Source organism: Phascolarctos cinereus, unplaced genomic scaffold (assembly GCF_003287225.1).
Source record: "Phascolarctos cinereus isolate Bilbo 61053 unplaced genomic scaffold, phaCin_HiC Scaffold_3;HRSCAF=262, whole genome shotgun sequence".
Taxonomy (NCBI): Eukaryota; Metazoa; Chordata; class Mammalia; order Diprotodontia; family Phascolarctidae; genus Phascolarctos; species Phascolarctos cinereus.
The window spans coordinates 162,904,710-162,925,225 of NW_027555736.1; the positions used below are offsets into that span (position 1 = coordinate 162,904,710).

Consider the following 20,516-nt stretch of genomic DNA (forward strand, 5'->3'; position numbering starts at 1 on the left):
AAGATAGGCTATTTGAGTACTATACTTCCTATTCCATTAATCTGGGCAATTTATAGTTTTGCAAATATTCATCCATTTAATTTAGAATGGCAATTTTATTGGCACGCAGTTGGGAAAAATAACTCCTAATAATTTCTTTTATTTCTTCTTCATTGTGAATTCACCTTTTCCCTTTTTTTTCCTTTTTAAATCAAGTTAGCTAATGGCTTATCCATTTTATAGATTTTGTTTTCCAAAAAAACCATCTCCTAATTTTATTTATTAATTCAAGGTACTGGGGGGAGGGGGGAATGTTTTGCTTTCAATTTTGTTAATCTCTCCTTTGATTTTTCAAGATTTCTATTTTGGTGTTTAATTGTGGTTTTTTAATTTGTTGGTTTTCTAGTGTTTTAACTTGCATGTCTAATTTATTGATTTGCTTGTTCTCTCTTTTAGTGATGAAATTTTGTTATGTTGTCTCATTTCTGTCATTCTCTTTGATGAAATTATTGTTTCTGCAATTTAGTCTTTTGACTTTTCTATTTGTTAGGATTAAGTTATTTATTTTGCAATTAACTTTTACTCTTTGCTTCAAATACCCTTTATCGAATGTAGTTATTATTCCATTGGTGTTGATTTTTAAAAATTCAAACTATTTTTGCTTTTCTACATTTGCAATTTTTTTTTATGTCCTAGTACAGTCTATTTCTGTGAAGTACCATATATTGTTGGGAAATAGATACATTCCTTTCTCTATCCATTCAAAATTCTCTAGGTCTGTCATATCTAACTCTAAAAATTTTATTCAGCTCTGGCTTTTTCATCAGGAATGCTTTCACTAAAGATCCATTTTTTCCCTTATAGGGTTATGCTCAGTTTTGCTTGTAAGCCAAGATCTTTGCCTCCTGGAATATCATGTTCCAAGCTCTCCATTCCTTTAAAATGCTAACTACTAAATGTTGTATGATACTGACTGTGGCTCCTCAATAGCCGAATTCTTTTTTTCTAACTGCTTGCAGTACTTTCTCTTATACCAGGAAGCTCTAGATATTGACTGTAATGTTCCTGGATTTTCATTTTGGGGGTTTCTTTCAGGAAGTTTACTATAGATTCTTTCCATTCCTACTTTGTCCTCTGGTTATAAGAGATCTGGGCAGTTTTCTTTTATGACTTCTTGAAATGTGATGACCATTTTTTAAGCCATGGCTTTTAGACAGCAATCTAATGATCCTTAAATTATCTTTCCTCAATCTATTTTCCAGGTCAGTTGTTCTTGCCGAGATTTTTTTCTATTTTTTCAGTGTTTTGTTGTTGTTCAATCATTTCAGTCATGTCCAACTCTTTGTGACTCCATTTGGGGTTTTCTCAGCAAATATACTAAAATGGTTTGCTATTTCCTTCTCCAGCTCATTTCACTGATGAGAAATTGAGGCAAACAGGGTTAAGTGACTTGCCCAGGGTCACACAGCTAGGAATTATTTGAGGCCAGATTTGAACTCAGGAAGATGACTCTTCCTGACTTCCGGCATGGCATTCTATCCACTCTGCCACCTTCCTGCCCTTTTCAGTATTAAGACTATTTTTTTTAAGTGTCTACTGATGTCTCATGGAATCATTGTTGTTTTTCTGTTGTTCAGTCATATCCAACTCTTAACGACCCTGCAGACCACAGCATACCAATACTGTCCATGGGGTTTTCTTGGCAAAGATACTGGAGTGGTTTGCCATTTCCTTCTCCAGTGGATTAAGGCAAACAAAGATTAAGTGACTTGCCTACAGCTAGGAAGTGTCTGAGGCTAGCTTTGAACTCAGGTCTTCCCGACTCCAGGCCCAGAGCCCTATCTACTGAGCTACCTCATTGCCTCTCATGAACACATTAGCTTGCTTCTATTTTAAATTTCAGAAAATCATTTTGTGATTGTTTGCATATGTGCTATGTGTTCCTACTAAACTCCAAGGTCAGGACTAATTTTATTTATCTCTTTCTCCCTCCTCGCATCTAATACAATACTATGTACCTAAATGTTTGGTGAATTCCTTGACTTGTATCTAGGGATGCTAGAGTAATAGCATAAATGGGTGAACTAACAAGTTTAACTAATCTGTTTAGAAATACTCTTTGTGCCCATACTAACTGATTTTAATCCACCAAGAAAATTTTGGCAGGCTAACGTGCAACAAACAAAATAGAGCTTAAGTGAATCAAAAGACTGGACTGGGATTTGGTCAGCATGACTTTTTCTATTAGGGTCTGATTACTTTTGGTGTGACTGACAGCTGAGTGCTTGGACCAAGAACTGAGTAACCAGAGCCTGCACTACATGATTTACATGATGAAAAATGATAAGCACTTAGCACAGTGCCTGGCACAAAGCAGGAGCTTAACAAGTGCTTGTTTTCTTCCCCTTCCCCATTATAGACCACCTTATGTCTAGATGGGTGTGACTTGAAAAGCACTGGGAAAATAATCTCTCTCACCAAAAATAATTCATCACTGGCCTAACTTGGTGCCTGAAATTTCCACAATTAGTTACTCTTCCTTTGTGTTAAAGCACTGAAAGTAGTTGTTATGTTGCAGATGTTATATGGAATAACATTAAGTCATTATCATCTATTAATACTTTAGTTTGAAATAGTTTGTAAAATCCCTAGCAGTGAGCAATGCCCTAAGAAAATGGGATTCAAGATTGGTAACTTTTTGTTGTTTTTTTTTTTTAAGTGTCAAATGGAGAAAAAAGCTAGGACTACAGGTTACTGTTTTTGTTCAATAGTTTTTCAGTCATGTCTGACTCTTTGTGACATCATTTGGGATTTTCTTGGCAAAGATACTGGAGTGGTTTACCATTTCCTTCTCCAACTCATTTTACAGATGAGGAAACTGAGGCAAAGTGACTTGCCCAGGGTCATACAACTAGTAAGTGTCTGAGACTGGATTTAAACTCAGAAGATGAGTCTTCCTGACTTCAGGCCCAGAGCTCTATCCACTGCGCCACCTAGCTGCCTGCTTGGTCCCTACCAGGACACTAAAGTGGGGCACCATGTAGTTTAGTAGCAGGAGTGGGGAACCTGCGGCCTTGAGGCCTCATGCAGCCCTCTAGGTCCTCAAGTGCGGCCCTTTGACTGAATCCAAACTTCACAGAACAAACCCCCTTAATAAAAAGATTTGTTCTGTAAAACTTGTACTTGGTCAAAATGTTACACCCAAGGACCTAGAAAGCCACATGGGGCCCTGAGGCCACAGGTTCCCCTCTCCTGAAGGAGGGGGCATCTTGAAGACAACAACTCACAGCGTGGCTCATAAAAATGAAAGTACCAGAATAGAAACGGTGAGAAAGCTAAGAAAAATTTTGATCATTTTGAAATTCTTCTTGAAGCAGGTCCTCCACTTCATCATCCAGCCAAGTCATTGTCCTCCCTAACTAGGGAGGGCATTCTCCTGGATGGGCCTTTGTGTCCCACTCCAACACATTTTTTTAAAGTAATGTAGAAAAAAAAAGTATTGAACTATGTAGGGAAGTGTCTGGGAAGCACGAAGTTAACAAGCATTTATTAAGCACCTAGTATGTGCCAAGAACTGTGCAATTATCTATTTAGACTAAATATAAACCTAGAGAATGAAAGTTTTTCTCCTCTTTGTAGCCTCAGGAACCTGTTACATGGAAAGCACTGGACTAAAGAGGAATCATAATAACAACTTTGTCAATTCACAAATATGTGGTATTCGGTTAAGTTTAGAAAGTGTTCTCTCAAAATAATCCTGTGAGGTAGGTAGTGTAAATATTATCATCACTTCCATTTTACAGATCAGAAACTGAGGCTAAGAAAAGATTTAAATGCCTTGTCAATGTGCCTCATCACATTCAACAAGTGAGAGTTAGACTTCAAACCAAGGGCTCCAGACTCTGGATTCACTTCTCCTTCTACTACACCATGCTCTAACTCTAAGTAATCTCACTGATTGTATTCATTTAATTAAATTACAGTCTTGCTTTTTGGGAGGTTCTTAGTGTTTTTCTCTAGGATAGTCACTGAGTAAATTCTTACTATCCTTAATATTATCAGCCAGTAAAATTACATGATGCGTTATCCTGATTTTATACACAAAGTGCTATGTAACACCATGTACAGCCATGATTTATTTTCTGGCATAGGTTTAGGGGGAATATACGCAATAGACCTGTGGGAATGTCTCTGGCTGAATGGCAAGCAGTGCTAAGCTTTCTCAAAAACCCCTATTTTGCTTCCTTTGTAGACACAGTGATACTGTGGTTTTAAGCAAATTGGTAAGAAGTTCAAGGAGACAAGATTGCAGGCCCTGTTTCTCAACAGAAAGCAAAAATGTGGCCTATCCTTAAGATGTACCTGGTTACTATTTCTGCTACTGCAAGCATCATCTGCCTTTCTCCAGGGCAATTAGGATCCTCAAACACAATTTCCTCTCTTCAAAGTCTACTACAACAACTAGTACTTCCTTCTTCTATTGTTAATCATATTCCCTACTGTCCAGTCTTATTCAAACCTTACATAGCCCTCTCACTTTCCTAAGCATCAACTCCTTCCATTCATGCCCAGACTGTATGTCACTGTTTGTGTCCCTCCATGATTGTTCTTCATGGTGCTTCTGCCCAAAGTATGGATAATATAGATATACAGAGAAATATAACAAACTACTTACCAAACTGACCGCACTTTCTGATCCCAGCCCAACGAATAATGTTGAAGCCAGACGCTGTTTTTCTGCCTCTTCCTCTGAATGATGAAGAGCCTGGGACTGATCCTTCTTTATCATCATCTGATCCACATTCTCCACTAATGTACTGTCCTGAGCAACAGGTTGAAGCTCAGGGATGTTTCCCACTTTGTTTTCCTTTTTCGGAAGATAGCCTTCTTTTCCCCATAATTTTTTCACACCTTCCAGCTTCAGGCTATTTATCCTAAGGAAATTGGTAATGAGCCAAGTCAATTCAGAACCAAAGAATTACTTTCCTGAGATATTCTTCCAAAAGCAGCACTATTCCTATAGCTTTCTTGCAGTAGCTTATCACTAATATCACAAGACATAAGAGATGCCATATAGCCAGAATAAGACACAAGATTCTAGGCATCATCCACTGAATATGTGCCCTCATTTTAACACATAAATATATTCCTGAAGGCTTCAAAAATGAGATAATCCACTAGTGACATTCCAGAGATATTTCATTATACAATGGCTTTAATTTCAATTTCTTTGTCATATCATTAATGATCTCTACTCCAACACCTAAAAAACAATGCATAGTAGATAAAAGAGATGAACTTGGAGTCAAAAATACATGGATTTGGCCCTGCCTCTGACATAAACCTGTGTGACCACGGGCAAGTCATGCAAATTTAGTGTCCCAGAGAACTCTCTAAGGTTATACATTATAGACAAGTTACTGATTGATATTCACTAATGAAGAAAGTTTCCACACTAGGAATACCCTATCAGGGGCAGCTAGGTGGCACTGTAGATAGAGCTCTGGCGTTGGAGTCAGGAGGACCTGAGTTTAAATCTGGCCTCAGACACTTGACACTCACTAGCTGTGTGACCGTGGGCAAGACACTTAACCCCAACTGCCTCATCAAAAAAGAAAAAAAAGAAAAAAAAAAGGAATACCCTACCAATGAAAGCATATAGCCACATATTACTAAAGGAATCATTTTGAGAAACAAAGAATCTTTTCTAAATGTGCAGCTTGTTCCTAGGTTTAGTTTTAGTTCAGAGGGTTTTCTGATTTCGAAGTAAATAATACACTGTCAACTAATATATGTGCATGCTGAGTAAATGAAAGGCCTGAGAATCATTCTCTAAAATAAATATAACTTTAAAATAATTTTTTTAAAAATAAGCTCTTAAGAAAAAGAAAGAAGTACTCAGGAAGGAAGAATAGCAGTAGTTTTTTAGGATCTCTAAAACACATCTCTTTCCCAGATCAAAACAGTGATAAAGCAACAGCGAGAATGTTGCTACTCTCTTACTGCTTCCTATCCCCAGGCTAGCAGAAGTAACCGATTTGTTAACTCTACACATTCATCTTCCCAAGGAAGAGCTAAATTCAGGAATTTGCCTTACTTAGCACCCCCAGGATAAAAATAATAGAATGAGTGAATGCAGACACTGAAGTTTGTGGCTGGCATCATAAAGACGCCCTCTCTGTCTTGGTAAAGGTGCACTGCTTGTGGTGGTAATGATTATCACAATGCCTGTTTTGTAGCGAGTGCTCAGTAAATATGTTTACTGATAGACTGATCACAATGTTTTCTAATCCCAGCAGCTGCCTCTTCCTCATTTGCAGATTTAAAAAAGTAAGGAAGGCTTATAGAATTGGTAGCCTTTAGCCATACATGCTCCACATAATACCAGACTGTGCACAAGGGTTTGAACAGGCTAGAAGCAGGGAATCTCAGAGCCAGGAACTAGCCCAAGGGCCTATGAAGTGGCATATAAAATGTATAAGGAAGCCAAGCGAAAATTCAGTTAGATTTAACTACTTAATCCAAAACATAGACTGTATTACCTCTTCTCTTTAAACAATGGAAGTGGGAAAGGTTACTGTTACAGCACTGTTGCAATCAACTACATCCACAAGTGTTATCATGGCAGGGTCAGAAAATACTGCCCCTCTCTAGCTTTCACAGGAGCACCAATAAGCCTTTACACCTCAACACATAGAAACTCAATGCATGAAGAGCATTCTTCTAGACGCTGCAGAACCCAGGAATGTAAGGACAAGACATCACTTGCTAATAGACACACTTTTAAAGGAAAAAAATGAACTTTTTTTTAACATTTGGGGCTACTTGTGTCACTCACACATAAAGTACAGTAGCCACCAATGGATCCAATCCCAAGGCTGATCAGCACAGAAGCTTTGACCTGCTCCACTGCTAATCTCAGCCAGTTTGCCTCTCCTTACACAGGCTAGTAGCTCCTCACTCCTAGAAGCTTACCATATCAGTATCAGACTTAGTGAGGACACTCAATTGGCTTTATTTCTATTCTAGCTCAGAACTCCTGAGCTCACTGTTCAGGGATCACAGCATGCATAATCGCATCTGGCAGGATACATTCAGACAAGTCTCTTAGGCAGAGACCATATAACTTGACTTCCTATACCATGTCTAACATGAAAGCCTTAAGCAATTATGCTTTTCTTAAGTGAGGCACTAATAAAAAGAAGTTCCAAATGGCTTTTAAAAATCTGACTTATCAACCTATCATTTTATTCAAAAAGAATAAGGTGAAAACTGTTGGGCTTACTTATCATTACTTCCCTTTTGCACCATTTCTGATGAGTGAATTGTACGCTGATTCTTGGCTGCATTAATTTCTAATTATACGCCTCTGGAATATTAACTGGTCCCATTTAGCATGATATCACCCACAGGCCTACTATTGCTGACATTCAAAAAAGTTCAAACAGAAATGCAGTTAATAAAGTTTTGTTTTGTTTTTTAAGACTGGCAAATTGAGGAAACAATTAAGAAGCAGCTTAATAGCTATTTTTAAAAGCTTTTTTCCCTATATATTTCATTAACAGACATATTGTCAGTATTACCTATATCCCTCATCGATCTTATAGAAATTTCAGGAAAGAGACGTATATGTTCAACTACTGAGAAGTAGGGTAGCATAACAGAGCATCAAACCCCTCAGAAGACTAGGATTTGAATTCTAGCTCTTCCACTTACTCAATGTGCCCTTACATAAGTCACTTGGCTTCTATATATCCCGGTTTCCTGATTGTAAAATGTGACCAAAGCTCAGTGACAGACCACATGTCTATTGTCTGAGGGTCTGACTAACTTAAATTTGGAGAGACTCATCCGTAGGCTAAATACTAGTATGAAAAAGAACTCAGATAAATTTCAATGAAGTATCTTGGCTACTGAGGACAAAGAATGAAATACACATCCTTCCTCTCAGTATGGAGATACGAAACTGCAGGTACAGAATACTTCAAACAATGTTGCTTTGCTGATCAGTTTTGTTTAACTCTTTTTCTTTACAAGGGAGAATTCACTGTACATGGGACAGAGTTAATTTTGGGAAATGACTGTGATGTAAAAAAAAACCCATAAAAAGTATCAGTAAAAAATTTAAAAGAGGAAACTGAGAAGAAAATAAGAAGCTTCTCTGTGACTACACAATTATCCTGTGTGCCCCACTCTCTACACACAGCACGTTAACATTCTCAAACAACTTTTCTTAAGCTACCATTCCCATAAGTCACAAATATGCACAAGTAGGCTTTATAAGAAAATTTCAAAGTATTCAGCTCCAAGTCCAACTTGAATCTTCTGACATCTGTTCTGTGGAGCTATGCTAATTTCTATTTAATAATGGTGGGTTGCCATTTCTTTCCTCCCTCTTCCCCTGGCTTCTTAGTACTTAAGCCCTCTTGCCAACTATCATTTGCATTCTCGGCTCATTCCTCCAGGGGTAGGGAACCTGTGGCCTTCTAGGTCCTTCGGTGCAGCCTTTTGACTGAGTCCAAGTTTTACAGAACAAATCCTTTTATTAAGGGGAGTAAAGTTTGGATTCAATCAAAGAGCTGCACTTGAGGCTGGAGGCCATAGGTTCCCCACCCCTACTCCAGACCAAACCTACTGCCCTTTGACCTAGCTGAGTTGGCAGGCAAGGAAATGATATTAGGCGCAAAGAGAAAAACGCCACCACAATTGGAATTTATGCTACTCTATTCAGCACATCATGCTTCCATGTATTTATTTTTCATAATTATCTCATTTAAAGAATGATACCTACATGAGTAACAACTTTTAAATCACAATAATTTTTAATCCTATGTATTTTGGATGTTTAAAAACATTACTCTGAGAAGAGGTCTAGAGACTCACTAGGTGTTCACTGGACCACTAACTTGGATTAGCTGTGTGACCCTAAGCAAGTCCCAATCTTTATCTCATTTTACTTATCCTTATGTTGGGAATAATATTACTTGCACTGATTACAACACAAGTTACTGTAAGGAAAGCACTTTGCAAGCCTTAAAATACTACAAAAATGTGAGTTATCAGTATTATTATTCAAAATATATGCCAAACGTCCAAGGCAATTATGAAGATACTTTGAAAACATTTAAACACTAACATCACTTGAATAAGTGTGGTTATTTTGAAGGGCCATGACTCTTGTAAGTTATTTATTTTTTTTAAAGTTGTATTACTGATTTCATCTTATACATTTAGCATACTGCACTGAAACAGGACATTAAACATTTTCAAAAATTAACTTTCTAATAATTTGTAACCCAAGGACATTATTAAGCCATTAGAATGAAATGTGCTACATCAGATGTTACTATCCCTTTGGGAATTATTTGAACACCAGAAAAATTATGAGAATCCTAGAATTCATTCTAAACCATTAAAATAAGCCAAGAACATAAACAAATGGAAAATAAATGGCACACTGGAAGACAGACGTTTAAATATTTACATGTTCTCACCTAGCATCTAATTTCAACAAGAAAGGAACTTACTCCTTCTGTCCTGTTTCAGCACTATTCCCGGATACATCAGAACTAAGAGAGATGCCAGCTGGAGACTGCCGTCCAGTGCAACCAGATGAGGACATAGTTGAAGAAAAAGACAGTCCATATGGTTCAAAATTGAGAACTGGAATTTTAAAAGACAACAGGGGATCAAATTTAAAACAAAACACACAAAAAAGGGCAAAGTTATCTTTAATTACTTAGAGAATTAAATTCTTTGCACAGGCCGATTCCTTCTACAGAAGGAGTATTTCAGAACCAGATAGGTTATAGCAGTGATTCTTAAATTTTTTGGTCTTCAGACCCTTTATACTCTTAAAAATTATTGATGATTCCTCCAAAGAGCTTTTACTTATGAGAGTTAGAGCTATCAATATTTACCATGTTAGAAATAAAAGTTGGTATTCTTAATCTAAGTATTACTATGGAAAAAGTTTTGATCTCACATATCCAACTAAGAGAGTCTTGGGGATCCCAAGGGTTTCCGGACCACATTCTGAGAACTACTGGGTGACAGGATACATGACACATAGTACAAACAGCTATTTCCCCCCACTCTTTTAGAATATCACTTGCATCCAAGTTACACACTGAATTTATTAGATACTTTAAAAGAAAAAACAAGTTCTACATAACAAAGATTCAGTTTCATGTACAATCTTCCCCTGTCCTACAATGGAAATGGAAATGCTGATATTATTTGGTATTTAAGTTCAGAATAAAAAAATTAAACAAAGCCTTGTTTTTTATTTTTTAACCATCACTTATACACTGCAAATGGTCAACATCGATTCCTTCTCCATGTGAATGACCAAGTCTCCAGTACAAGACTTAATCATCTCCAGACAAGTAACAGAGATCTCCTGTGCACAAATACTGAAGTTGTTCTTCTTCCCTATACTGTCACATAAAGATACTATTCTTTCATGACTATGAAAATATACTATATTCTAAACTGAATCCCAGTTCCTCTTTTAAAAGGCCCTTCACCAGGCTTCCATGAATTTAATATAATCTTATCTCCCTACTCTGTTGTTCCTTCTTAGGGTAACAGATTCGGAGCCAAATAGCAACTTAAAGATCACTGAACCAAATGCCTTCGTTTTATAAATGAGGAGACTGAAGCCAAGAGAGATTATGCGACATAACCAAGGTCACATAGCTAGTAGATGTCTGAAGTAGGATTCAAAGCTACGTATTCCTGACTAGGTATTACATCTTTTTTAAGTCCACTACTCCCCTTCTTTCTCCATTACACAATGTTTCCTCAACTGATTAAATTCTTTTCAACACAGAATTTATCTATTCCCAAAAGAACCCCCATCTATTTCTTTGCCCAATGGATTCCTTCCTATTTTTCACATATGGCACAGTAAAAAGTTAATTAATATTACTTTACTGATTTGGAATAGTAAATCAGACAACTTACCAGCTACGTGACCCTGGGCAAGTCACTTAACCTCGACTGCCTCCAAAAAAAATTTTTTTAATTTAAAAAAAGGGGCAGCTAGGTGGTTCAGTGGATAGAGCACCAGCCCTAGAGTCAGGAAGACCTAAATTCAAATCCAGCCTAAAACATTTATTTTCTGTGTGACCTTAGGCAAGTCACTTAATCCCAATCACCTCCCACCCCAAAATTTCCTTTTTTAAAGAGCATCATCCTTTATCTTATAATTTAATCACAGAACATGGACTTTTAGCCATACTGATAAAGCTCAGTCAAGTTTAAGCAACCCATTCGCTAAAACTTGACCTAGTTAATATTTGTTTGGCGACCTGAAAAACAGATTTTAATCCCTTCTTGTTACTGGTTTATCTTCCAGGAGCAGATTCATTTCCTTCATTTCCGGTCTTCATTATATAATCATCTCTGTGTGTGTGTGTGTGTGTGTGTGTGTGTGTGTGTGTGTGTGTGTGTGTGAGATTTCGGACCCAGTAATCCTTTATTTAGTGCTCTGTTCAAAGAAAACTATGGTCCTAGTTAATTTTCCAAATTACACATCTCTTGAATCTCTTCTATTATTTTGCTTATACTCTGGCCTCAGTTTATATTATAGTTTGAGGGAAACAACCAGATGAAATCATGGGCAAAACTCATCCTCCCAGGTTTTCCTAACCTGGCATTTGTTAATAACAAAAACAAAGATTTGTTAGGCATCCACCATATGCAGGACACAAACAGGTAGCTTTCTTTTTGTTTTAATTAACTTTTATCTTCAATTAGCAAGTATTTTTCTCTCCCTCCCACTTTTCCCTACCCCACTCTTGTACAAATACGCATAAGTTGAGCAAAACCAAGTCCAAGGAGCAGCTAGTTGGTACAGTGTATATAGCAGTGGCCCTGGAGTCAGGAAGACCTGAGTTCAAATCTGGTGTCAGACACTTGACACTTACTAGCTGTGTGACCAACCCTAAGCAAGTCACTTAACCCCATTTCCTAGGCCCCCCACCCCCCCAAAAAAAGTCCAACATCAATCATATCCAGAAATGTATGTCTGCATATTAAGTTCATCACTTCTCTGTCTCCAGGAGGTAACATTATTCATCAGTAGGACTCTGGAATTATGGTTGGTCACTGCACTGATCAGAGATCTTCAGTCTTCCAACCTTGTTTGTGTTCACAACATTGTTAAAGGATAAACTGTTTTCTTGATTCTACTCATTTCACTCTGCATTAATTCATAACAAATCTTTCCAGGTTTCTCTGAAACCATTCATTTCATCATTCTTATGGGACAATAGTATTCCATTATATTCATAAATCATAAGTTATTCATCCATTCCCCAACTGATAGGACTCTACCAAAAGAGTTGCTAAGAAAGTTTTATATATAGTCAAGAAGACTCAATTTCCTGCGTCTAAATTTAGCCTCAGACACTTACTAGCTGTGTGGCCCTGGGCAAGTCACTTAATCCTGTTTGCCTCGGTTTCTTCATCTATAAAATGAGCTGGAGAAGGATGGTAAACCACTCTAGTATCTCTGTCAAGAAAACCCCAAATGGGGTCACAAAGAAGCAGACAAAACTGAAAAATGACTGAACAACAACAGTTAACAGTGATATAGATAGACCAAATGATATGTACAACTGAGTAATTTTTGAGACACAGTTCTAAGCTGCTTTCCATATTAACTGATTCATAACTCCCCTAACAGTACATTAATGTGCCAAACAGTAAATTTTCTCGAGAACCTCTTCATCTGTATCTGCCTCTCTAGTATCTGCCTCTCTTCAATGACTGCCTTTTGCATCCATCTCTCATCTTAACCCTTTCCCCCTCTACCACACTGTTAATTTTCTCTCTCTCAAGGGGCATGCTCAATTTGAGTCAATGGGAGCTAAAAGGGCTCTTACAATTCTAGACAAAGTATCTAGGAGCAGAGAAGTAACATTCTAGTCAGTTCTGGATGCCACATTTTAAGAAAAGCAATCCAAAAAAGGGTTCTTGGCCTGGGGTCTATGAACTTGTTTTAACATTTTGATTTAATCCTACATGTTTTATGCATTTAATAAACATTCTGGGAAAAAAAAAAAAGCACATCTGAGAAGGGGTCCATCTGCTTTACCAGACTGCCAAAGGGATCTATGGTAGGAAAAAAATGGTTAAGGAACCCCCAGTCCAAAGAAAAGCAATGAGGATAAATGACCAAATGAAAAAAACATTTGTTAGGCACTTACTATTTGAAACAATCCCTTTTCTCAAGAAACTAACATTCTAGGGGGTAGATAATATAGGATAGATTCTAATGGGGTAAATAACACATAGGAGATTTCAACTGCAAGTCATATGGAAAGATCTGATGGTCCTTAAGGTGCAATGGCAAAGCAGACAGAAATGTACCTTTTATAATGATATTCCCATTGATAAAATCACATTTGTTTATGATTTTTAGCCATCTGACAATGCCAAAGACTTTGGTGTCAAGAATTTTATTTTCTTATTCTTTAGGAGCTGTGGCTGCTGAGGAGGCAAAGACTTCAGATCCTACAGAAGCAACCAACAGACTGCATCTCCAGAGGTTTCTTCCCAGAAGGATGGCTGCAGGAACTAGGCTGGAAGTAGGATAAGTGGTCTAGGGATCCCTGGTGTTCTTAGGGCTCTTGAGTTTACTTGCTCATTGGTGGTAGCTGATGAGTAATTGCTGGAAGTGGCAAAGAGGATGGGCCCCTTTTCCATAGTGATTGCTTCCTTACATGATAACTACAGGGAGAGAGGCATGAAGTAGAGCAAGTATTTTAGGAGGCACTGCTCTTCCCAGGGCACCTGTGTTCACAGTCCTAGGCTGTTTAAGTGGAGGTCTGAAAAGAAATGGTGGTCAATGTGCTACCAGCGGTCATATGGCCTCAAGATTATGCTTTATGATAATTAGTTGAAGGAACTAAAAATGTTATGACTGAAGAGGGCATGACCTGGGAAGCAGGATAGCCAGCTTCAAAGAACTGAAAGGTTGTTACTTGAAAGAGATATTAGTGTTCAGCTTGGCCCCAGAGGGCAGAACTAGATGCAATACTTTGACGTTACAAAAAGGCAAATTTAGCCTTGATGTAAGGAAAAACTTCTGAATGATTAAGACCCTCCAAAAGTGAAACAGCCATGCCTCAGGAGGTAGTAAGCTACCTCCTCCTTCAGTGAAGTTCTTCCAGCAAAGGCTGGGTAACCAATTGTCAGGTATATTGTGGAAGGAATTTCTGTTCAGGCATGGGTTGAGTGACTGGAGCCTATAAGGTTCCATCTAATTCTGAGATTCTACATTTACAAGTTGCTTTATAATCTGTCCAGCATTTGAGAGCGGTAAAATTTTACCTTTAAAAAGATATTTTATTAACAAAGAATTCTTCCTTTTAGAATAAGCTCTCTGAAGGCACACTGACTAAGTAAAGGCATCACTCTCATACATCCATCCTTTGAAAAACTGAAAGCTATGAGATGGGGGTTCTAAAAGTGACCAAATGCTCAGCCAGAACAGCTTAAAGCTTCAGCTCCCTGGGGTCCTTTTTACACTTCAATCCCTTGTTCTCAGTTTCCAAAACCATACCATAAAGTGTTATACAAGAAATTCAGGGGGCAGCTAAGTAGCGCAGTGGATAGAGCACTGCCCCTGGAGTCAGGAGGCCCTGAGTTCAAATCTGGCCTCAGACAATTACTAGCTAGCTGTATGACCCTCCACAAGTCACTTAACTCCCACTGTTTCCAAAAAAAAAATCCAGGTTACTGGAACTGAACAAATCCCACTCCACACACACACACTCCTAGACTTAAATGGATTTCTTTAATTAACAAGATAAGTAGAAACATAATGAACTAAAACTGTCATATACCAGCAGTAAACTTAAAATACAGGTAAACATCCTTTGTAGCACACCACACTGAAGTCACTAAGAAAACAGATACCAGAGAATGGTCAAATTGGGTCTCTTTTGAAAATTATGCGTTTACATAAAAATGTTCAAGAAGATTGGAGGGGATAACCCTATTTCTGTTCAGCAAAGCACTGAGATAAACATTTACAGGAGTGGGATTGTATGTCTCCTACCTACAAAAGTGACTTCAACTTGTAAATCTCCCTTATTGCCCCAGTATAAAATTCAGACAATCATTATCTCTGGTTCCTCTGAGTCCTGAGACTGCCAAACTAAATGAACTGAATCAAAGACCTTGAAAAGCCATTTTACCTATGTTATCATCCTTTTGGACAATATAGTTCACGACTAGCTTCAAGACAAAGGTCCTTCTCATATCCAGAGTACGCACATAAAGTGGCCTCTCAATGACTTCAATGAAAGCATACTTGGCAAGATGATTTCTTAATTCATGTGAATGGATTGTGATCTGTACCCTTAAAGGGAGTATCTGATATCAATGTAATCATGAATCCAGTGAAGTATTTGTTTAACATCTCTAAGGCATGGTGCTAAGGCCTGGGGATATGATGATGAAAAATAATACAATCTATACTTTACCTCAAAGGAAGGATAAGCCATGTATATAAATAAATGCGATACAAAGTAGAGCATGTAAGAACAACAGAAGGGTCTAGACAAGGGATGGGGATCCCCTTAAAAGGATTTGTTCTGTAAAACTTGGACTCAATCAAAATGCCACACCTAAGGACCTAGAAGGCCACATCTGTGGCTGCAGGGACCCCACCTGTGGTCTGGAAAAAGTGCTATGAGAAACTTGCAAAGCTAAAATCACTTTCAGCTAGGGGGATCAGGGAAGGCGTCATAGAAGTAGTAGCACCTAAATTGATCCATAAAGAAAGAAAAGGATTTCAACAAGAAGAAAAGTAGACTGAGTATAATCTAGGTATTTGGGGAAAAGGCGAAGGAAGGGAGAGCTCCAGGAATACAGAGGCAGGAGAATGCAGAACAAAAGCAAATAACAGCTTATAGTCCAGTTTAGCTAGAACACCAAGTACAGGAAGGGGACAAAAGTAAAAAGAGGCTACAGAAGTAAGTTGGCATTAGATTGTGGAGGGTCTTAAATGACAGACTGAGAAGTCTGAATTTAATTCTATGGGGAATTAGAAACCATTAAAAGGTTTTCAGCAGAGAACTGTCATGATCACACAGGACAGCTAGAGGCAGTTAGGTGGCACAGAGGATAAAGCACTAGATCTGAAGCCAGGAAGACCTGAGTCCAAATCCCACTTCAGACACTTTTTAGCTGTGTGTCCCTGGGCAAGTCACTTAATCTCCATCTGCCTCAGTTTCCTCAACTGTAAAATGAAAATAATAACACCACCTACCTCACAGGGTTGTTGTGAAGATCAAATTATATAATATTTATACATTTCTTAGCATAGCGCCTGGCATATAGTAAGCAATATATAATGTTTATTCCCTTCCTCCTTTCCTTTCCCTTCCCATCCCTGCAGACCTCTGCATTAGTAAGATTATTTTGGCAGCTATACAAAGGAAGGGGAAAGACTGGAGAGAAGGAAACCAGTTATGTGCCTGTTACAATAGTGCCAGTCAAGAGCTGATAAGGGACCAAACTAGGTAACAGCAGAAGTAAACAGAAGGAGTTTGGTGCAAGAAATACTGGGGAGATGAGAACAGAGCTTAAGTAATGTTATCTGGGGAGTGAGAAAGAGGAAAAAGTAAAAAATGATTCCACAGTTTCAAGCGTAGGTGAATACAAGGTTTGTGGTTCCATCAACAAAAATAGAAAAGGTAGAAGGAGGGGCAGTTTTGCTCAGTTCAATGCTGGACATATTGAGTTTGAGGTGCCACCAGGACATCCAGGTGGGACTGCCCAACAAACATTTAGAAATGTTTCATACTGGGGCTGAAGAGAGAGATTGGACCATAAATTTGGGAGTCATCTGTACAGAAGTGATAAAGCAATGGGAATAAATGAGATTTCCAAAAAATGTAAAGAGAAAGACTATACAGAGAAGAGAAAGATCTTTTCTTGGAGCTTTGGGGGATGCTCGCACTTGAAAAGAAAGAGGAAGGACCTAACAAAGAAGAATGAAAAGATGCAGTCAGGTGGATAGGGGGAGAATTTGGAGAACGAATTGAAGTCAAGGAGAAAGTATCCTTAAAGGGTAGGGGGGAAAAGGAGGTGTCAACGATGTCAAACAGTGCAGAAAAGTCAAGGATGATGAACACTGAGAAAAGGTCATTGGACAGGACGATTAAGATGTCATTAGTAATTTTGGACAAAGCAATGCCAGCAGAGTAGCAGGAATAGAAGCCAGATTACAGGGAGCTGAAGAGAAAATGGGCAGTGGGAAAGAGGCAGCCAGTTCAGACTACTCTTTCTAGAAGGTTAGCAGCAAAGAGAAACAGGACAACAGACTGAGGGATAAGCACAGTCGAGCAAAGTTTTCATTTTTAGGACAATGAAGATTCAGCATGTTGGGGAAGTGAGTAAAATATTAGGAAAGAATGAAATTTTGAACATTGGTGCAGCTGCAAAGGGCAAGAACATGGGACAACAGACTGAGGGGTAAGCAGAGTCAAGGGAAGAATTTTTGTTTTATTGTTTAAAGAACAGAGGAGATTCAAGTGTGTCTGTAACAAGTAAGCTGGTGAAAGACAGGAAGATTTTAAAGATATGAGGGGTGGAAGTTGAGGGATGAGAAGTATGATTGTACAGTAGAATACCAGAGGAAAAGGGTATGAATGAGATCAAGGACTCAACAGCTGAGTTACAGTACTGGGTTTATAACCTAAAGATGTAAGCAGAAAGAAAAGCTTCTTATACATCAAAATATTAATCTAAGTTCTACTTACAGAAACAAAAATTTATTAGCAGATTACGTACCTATAGGAGGCAGCGAATGCCTGAACAAATTGTTGTATATAATGATAACAGAAAGTTACTCTACCATAAAGAAGGATGAACATGAAGAATTCAAAGAAATATGTTAGACTAAAATGAACTGATAAAGAGTGAAGAAAGCAGAACCAAAAGACAATTTACACAATGACTATAATAATGTAAATGACAACAGCACTAAAAGGCGACAGAATTCAGGTCAAATACAAAGCCCAACGATGACTCTAGATGACTCATATCAAAACATACTTCCTTTCTGTTAGGAAATGGTAAACTCTAAGAACAGAAACAGTTCTGTTTAGCTTCTTTTTTAAAGGGATAGTACTTGGTAGGAACTGTTTCTGTGAAGTGATTACTATTAAGATAAAGTGTATCAATTAAAAAGAAAAACTGGAGGGGTTAGCCTTGGCAAGGAGAGCCATTTCATACTGTGAGACTAGAGAGGATGGGTGAAATCAGACAGGTTATAATGTATAAAGGAGGCTGAGTGGGGGAGTTTAGGATGTTTAGCTTCAATTTTCTTGATAAAGGAGAACATTAAGAAAGGTTCATTAGCTGAGAGGGATGCAGGGATGCAATTAGGGGCTTGAGGGCCAAGGAGGTTAAGAAAAGCTGCTATGACAGGAGTCAAGAGATAATAAACAGGATTCACAGGACAGGGGAAGACTCAGTTAAATATCCAGTTCTTAAAGTTTTGCTGTCTAAATTCTACCTAAGAATGACCAGAGACACAACAAAGCAATGACTTGAACAGGCCTTAATAACACTTTTAAGCACGTTTCCTAAGTGTTTCATGCTGGAAGCTATAAAGAAAGCAAACAATTTATGCTGATCTCTTCCCATTAAGCCTGAATAACTCTTTATTAAATAGGCAGCTAGGTGGTGCAGTGGATAGAGTGCTAGACTTTGGATCCAGGAAGACTGGAGTTCAAATTCAGACACAGGCACTTAATAGCTGTGTGACTCTGGGCAAGTCATTTGGGCTGTTTGTCTCAGTTTCTTCATCTGTAAAACAGGGCTAATAATAGCATCTACCTTGCAGGACTGTTATGAGGATCAAATGAAATAATATTTGTAAAATACTTTGTAAACTTAAGGTGCTATATAAATGCCAATTTATAAAATAATATATTTATATATAATTTATTTATATATATTTAATAATAACATATATTTATTTACATATAGTTGTTATTACTATTATATTATCATGTGAAGCTAATGAGCTACCAGTCTATAGTGTACAAATGTGATTAAACAATCAGTAAACGACCAAGTGACAGGAAAATACTTTCACATGCTAATATTGTATTTGTTTTGCAGAATGAAGTGAAATAAGTAATTCTTAATTCAAAGTTTTTCTCAGAAAGATCCACCCTATCCGTCTGCTGATTTCTGAACTTCCTGCTTTCTTGATATACCACCCGAGGCCTCCCTGGGAACACATTCTGACTACCACCCCTTCTACCCACAGCAGTCCATGTGTTTATGTCATTTGCCATGGTATTTAAAGTTGTACTTCAATGTCTTTAATCAAGTCTTTCTTCTACTGAAGGCAGGGAGGTTCCCATGACTTTAATTCATCATGCTATCAAACAGTTCCCATTCATATTAAATCATTTTCAATGAGAGTTGATTTAACTAGCCAAGATAGTTTTAGTGCTCCTATCCTGTTTAAGGGAACCAAATGAATTGTGGAATCTTAGAGTTGGAAGCTATCTCAGAATTGATCTAATTTAATCTCCTATCCAATAACATACTCCCTAATAGAGGCATACTCCTTCCCTTAGGGGGCTGAGGTGGCTCAGTGGATAGATAAAACACTAAGCCTAGGGTCAGGAAGACCTGAGTTCAAATCCAGGATCAGACACTTACTAGCTGTGTCACCTTGGACAAGTCACTTAACCTCTGCCTCAGCTTCCTCCACTTGAAAAAAAAATGGAGATAACAATAGCACCTACCTCACAGGGTTGTTATAAGGATCAAATGAGATAATATTTGTAAAAAGCGCTTGGCACTGTGGCTGGTAAATAGTAGGCACAATATAAATGCTTATTCTCTTCCTACCCCTCCCTTATTTCTCTATCTTCCTTATCAGAAAGTCATCTAGGACAAGGTACTGTTTAAAAAAATATGATCTGGATCATGCTTAAAAGCAATGAGGTGTGGGACAAAAGAGAAAAAGAGGCTAAAAATCAGAAATTGGAAAAGAATGAGAGTAAGGAAGGACAGGATAAGAAAGGGAAGATCATATAATACTATGAGTACAGAGAACCCATCCTATGTAGATGGGGTACTGTAATAAGTCAGGAAGGCTGGAGATTTATAGGAAGAGGGGAGGAATGTTATCAGAAGGAGATCTGGAAGGAGGCCAAGATAAAGGACAAACTCAAGCCTGGATTATTTAGTCTTACCAGCAAAACACAGAAGCTCTTCACAAATGACAGAAGACCGAAAGAAATGGGAGATGAGGTGCTAGCTAATGTGTCAGGATGCATGCAGACTGTAGGTAAATGAGTTAACAAAGCATAAGGAACAATTAGGACAGAAGTATCAGCACTAGGACTAAAGGATATCAGCACATGTATCTTCTTTTGGAAGCAGTTCCAATGTTTCTGTATGCCAGCAAGAAAGAAGTAAAGAACAACAAAAGTGATTGTGAATTAATATCATAAGCAGTAGAGGGTCAATACAAAAGTGAAAGGGAG

At 38.0% G+C, this 20,516-nt stretch overlaps 1 protein-coding gene across 1 annotated transcript in view; it reads right to left on the minus strand.

Moving 5' to 3' along the window:
• The window catches only part of AP4E1 (adaptor related protein complex 4 subunit epsilon 1), an 81,592-nt gene that overhangs the window by 12,707 nt on the left and 48,369 nt on the right, over positions 1 to 20,516 (minus strand). Inside the window, exons 16-17 of the mRNA XM_020980479.2 lie at positions 9,507 to 9,642; positions 4,655 to 4,913 (exon numbers count right to left, since the gene is read on the minus strand). Of these exons, the coding sequence (XP_020836138.1) occupies positions 4,655 to 4,913; positions 9,507 to 9,642 (395 nt within the window). The remainder of the gene's footprint in view (positions 1 to 4,654; positions 4,914 to 9,506; positions 9,643 to 20,516) is intronic.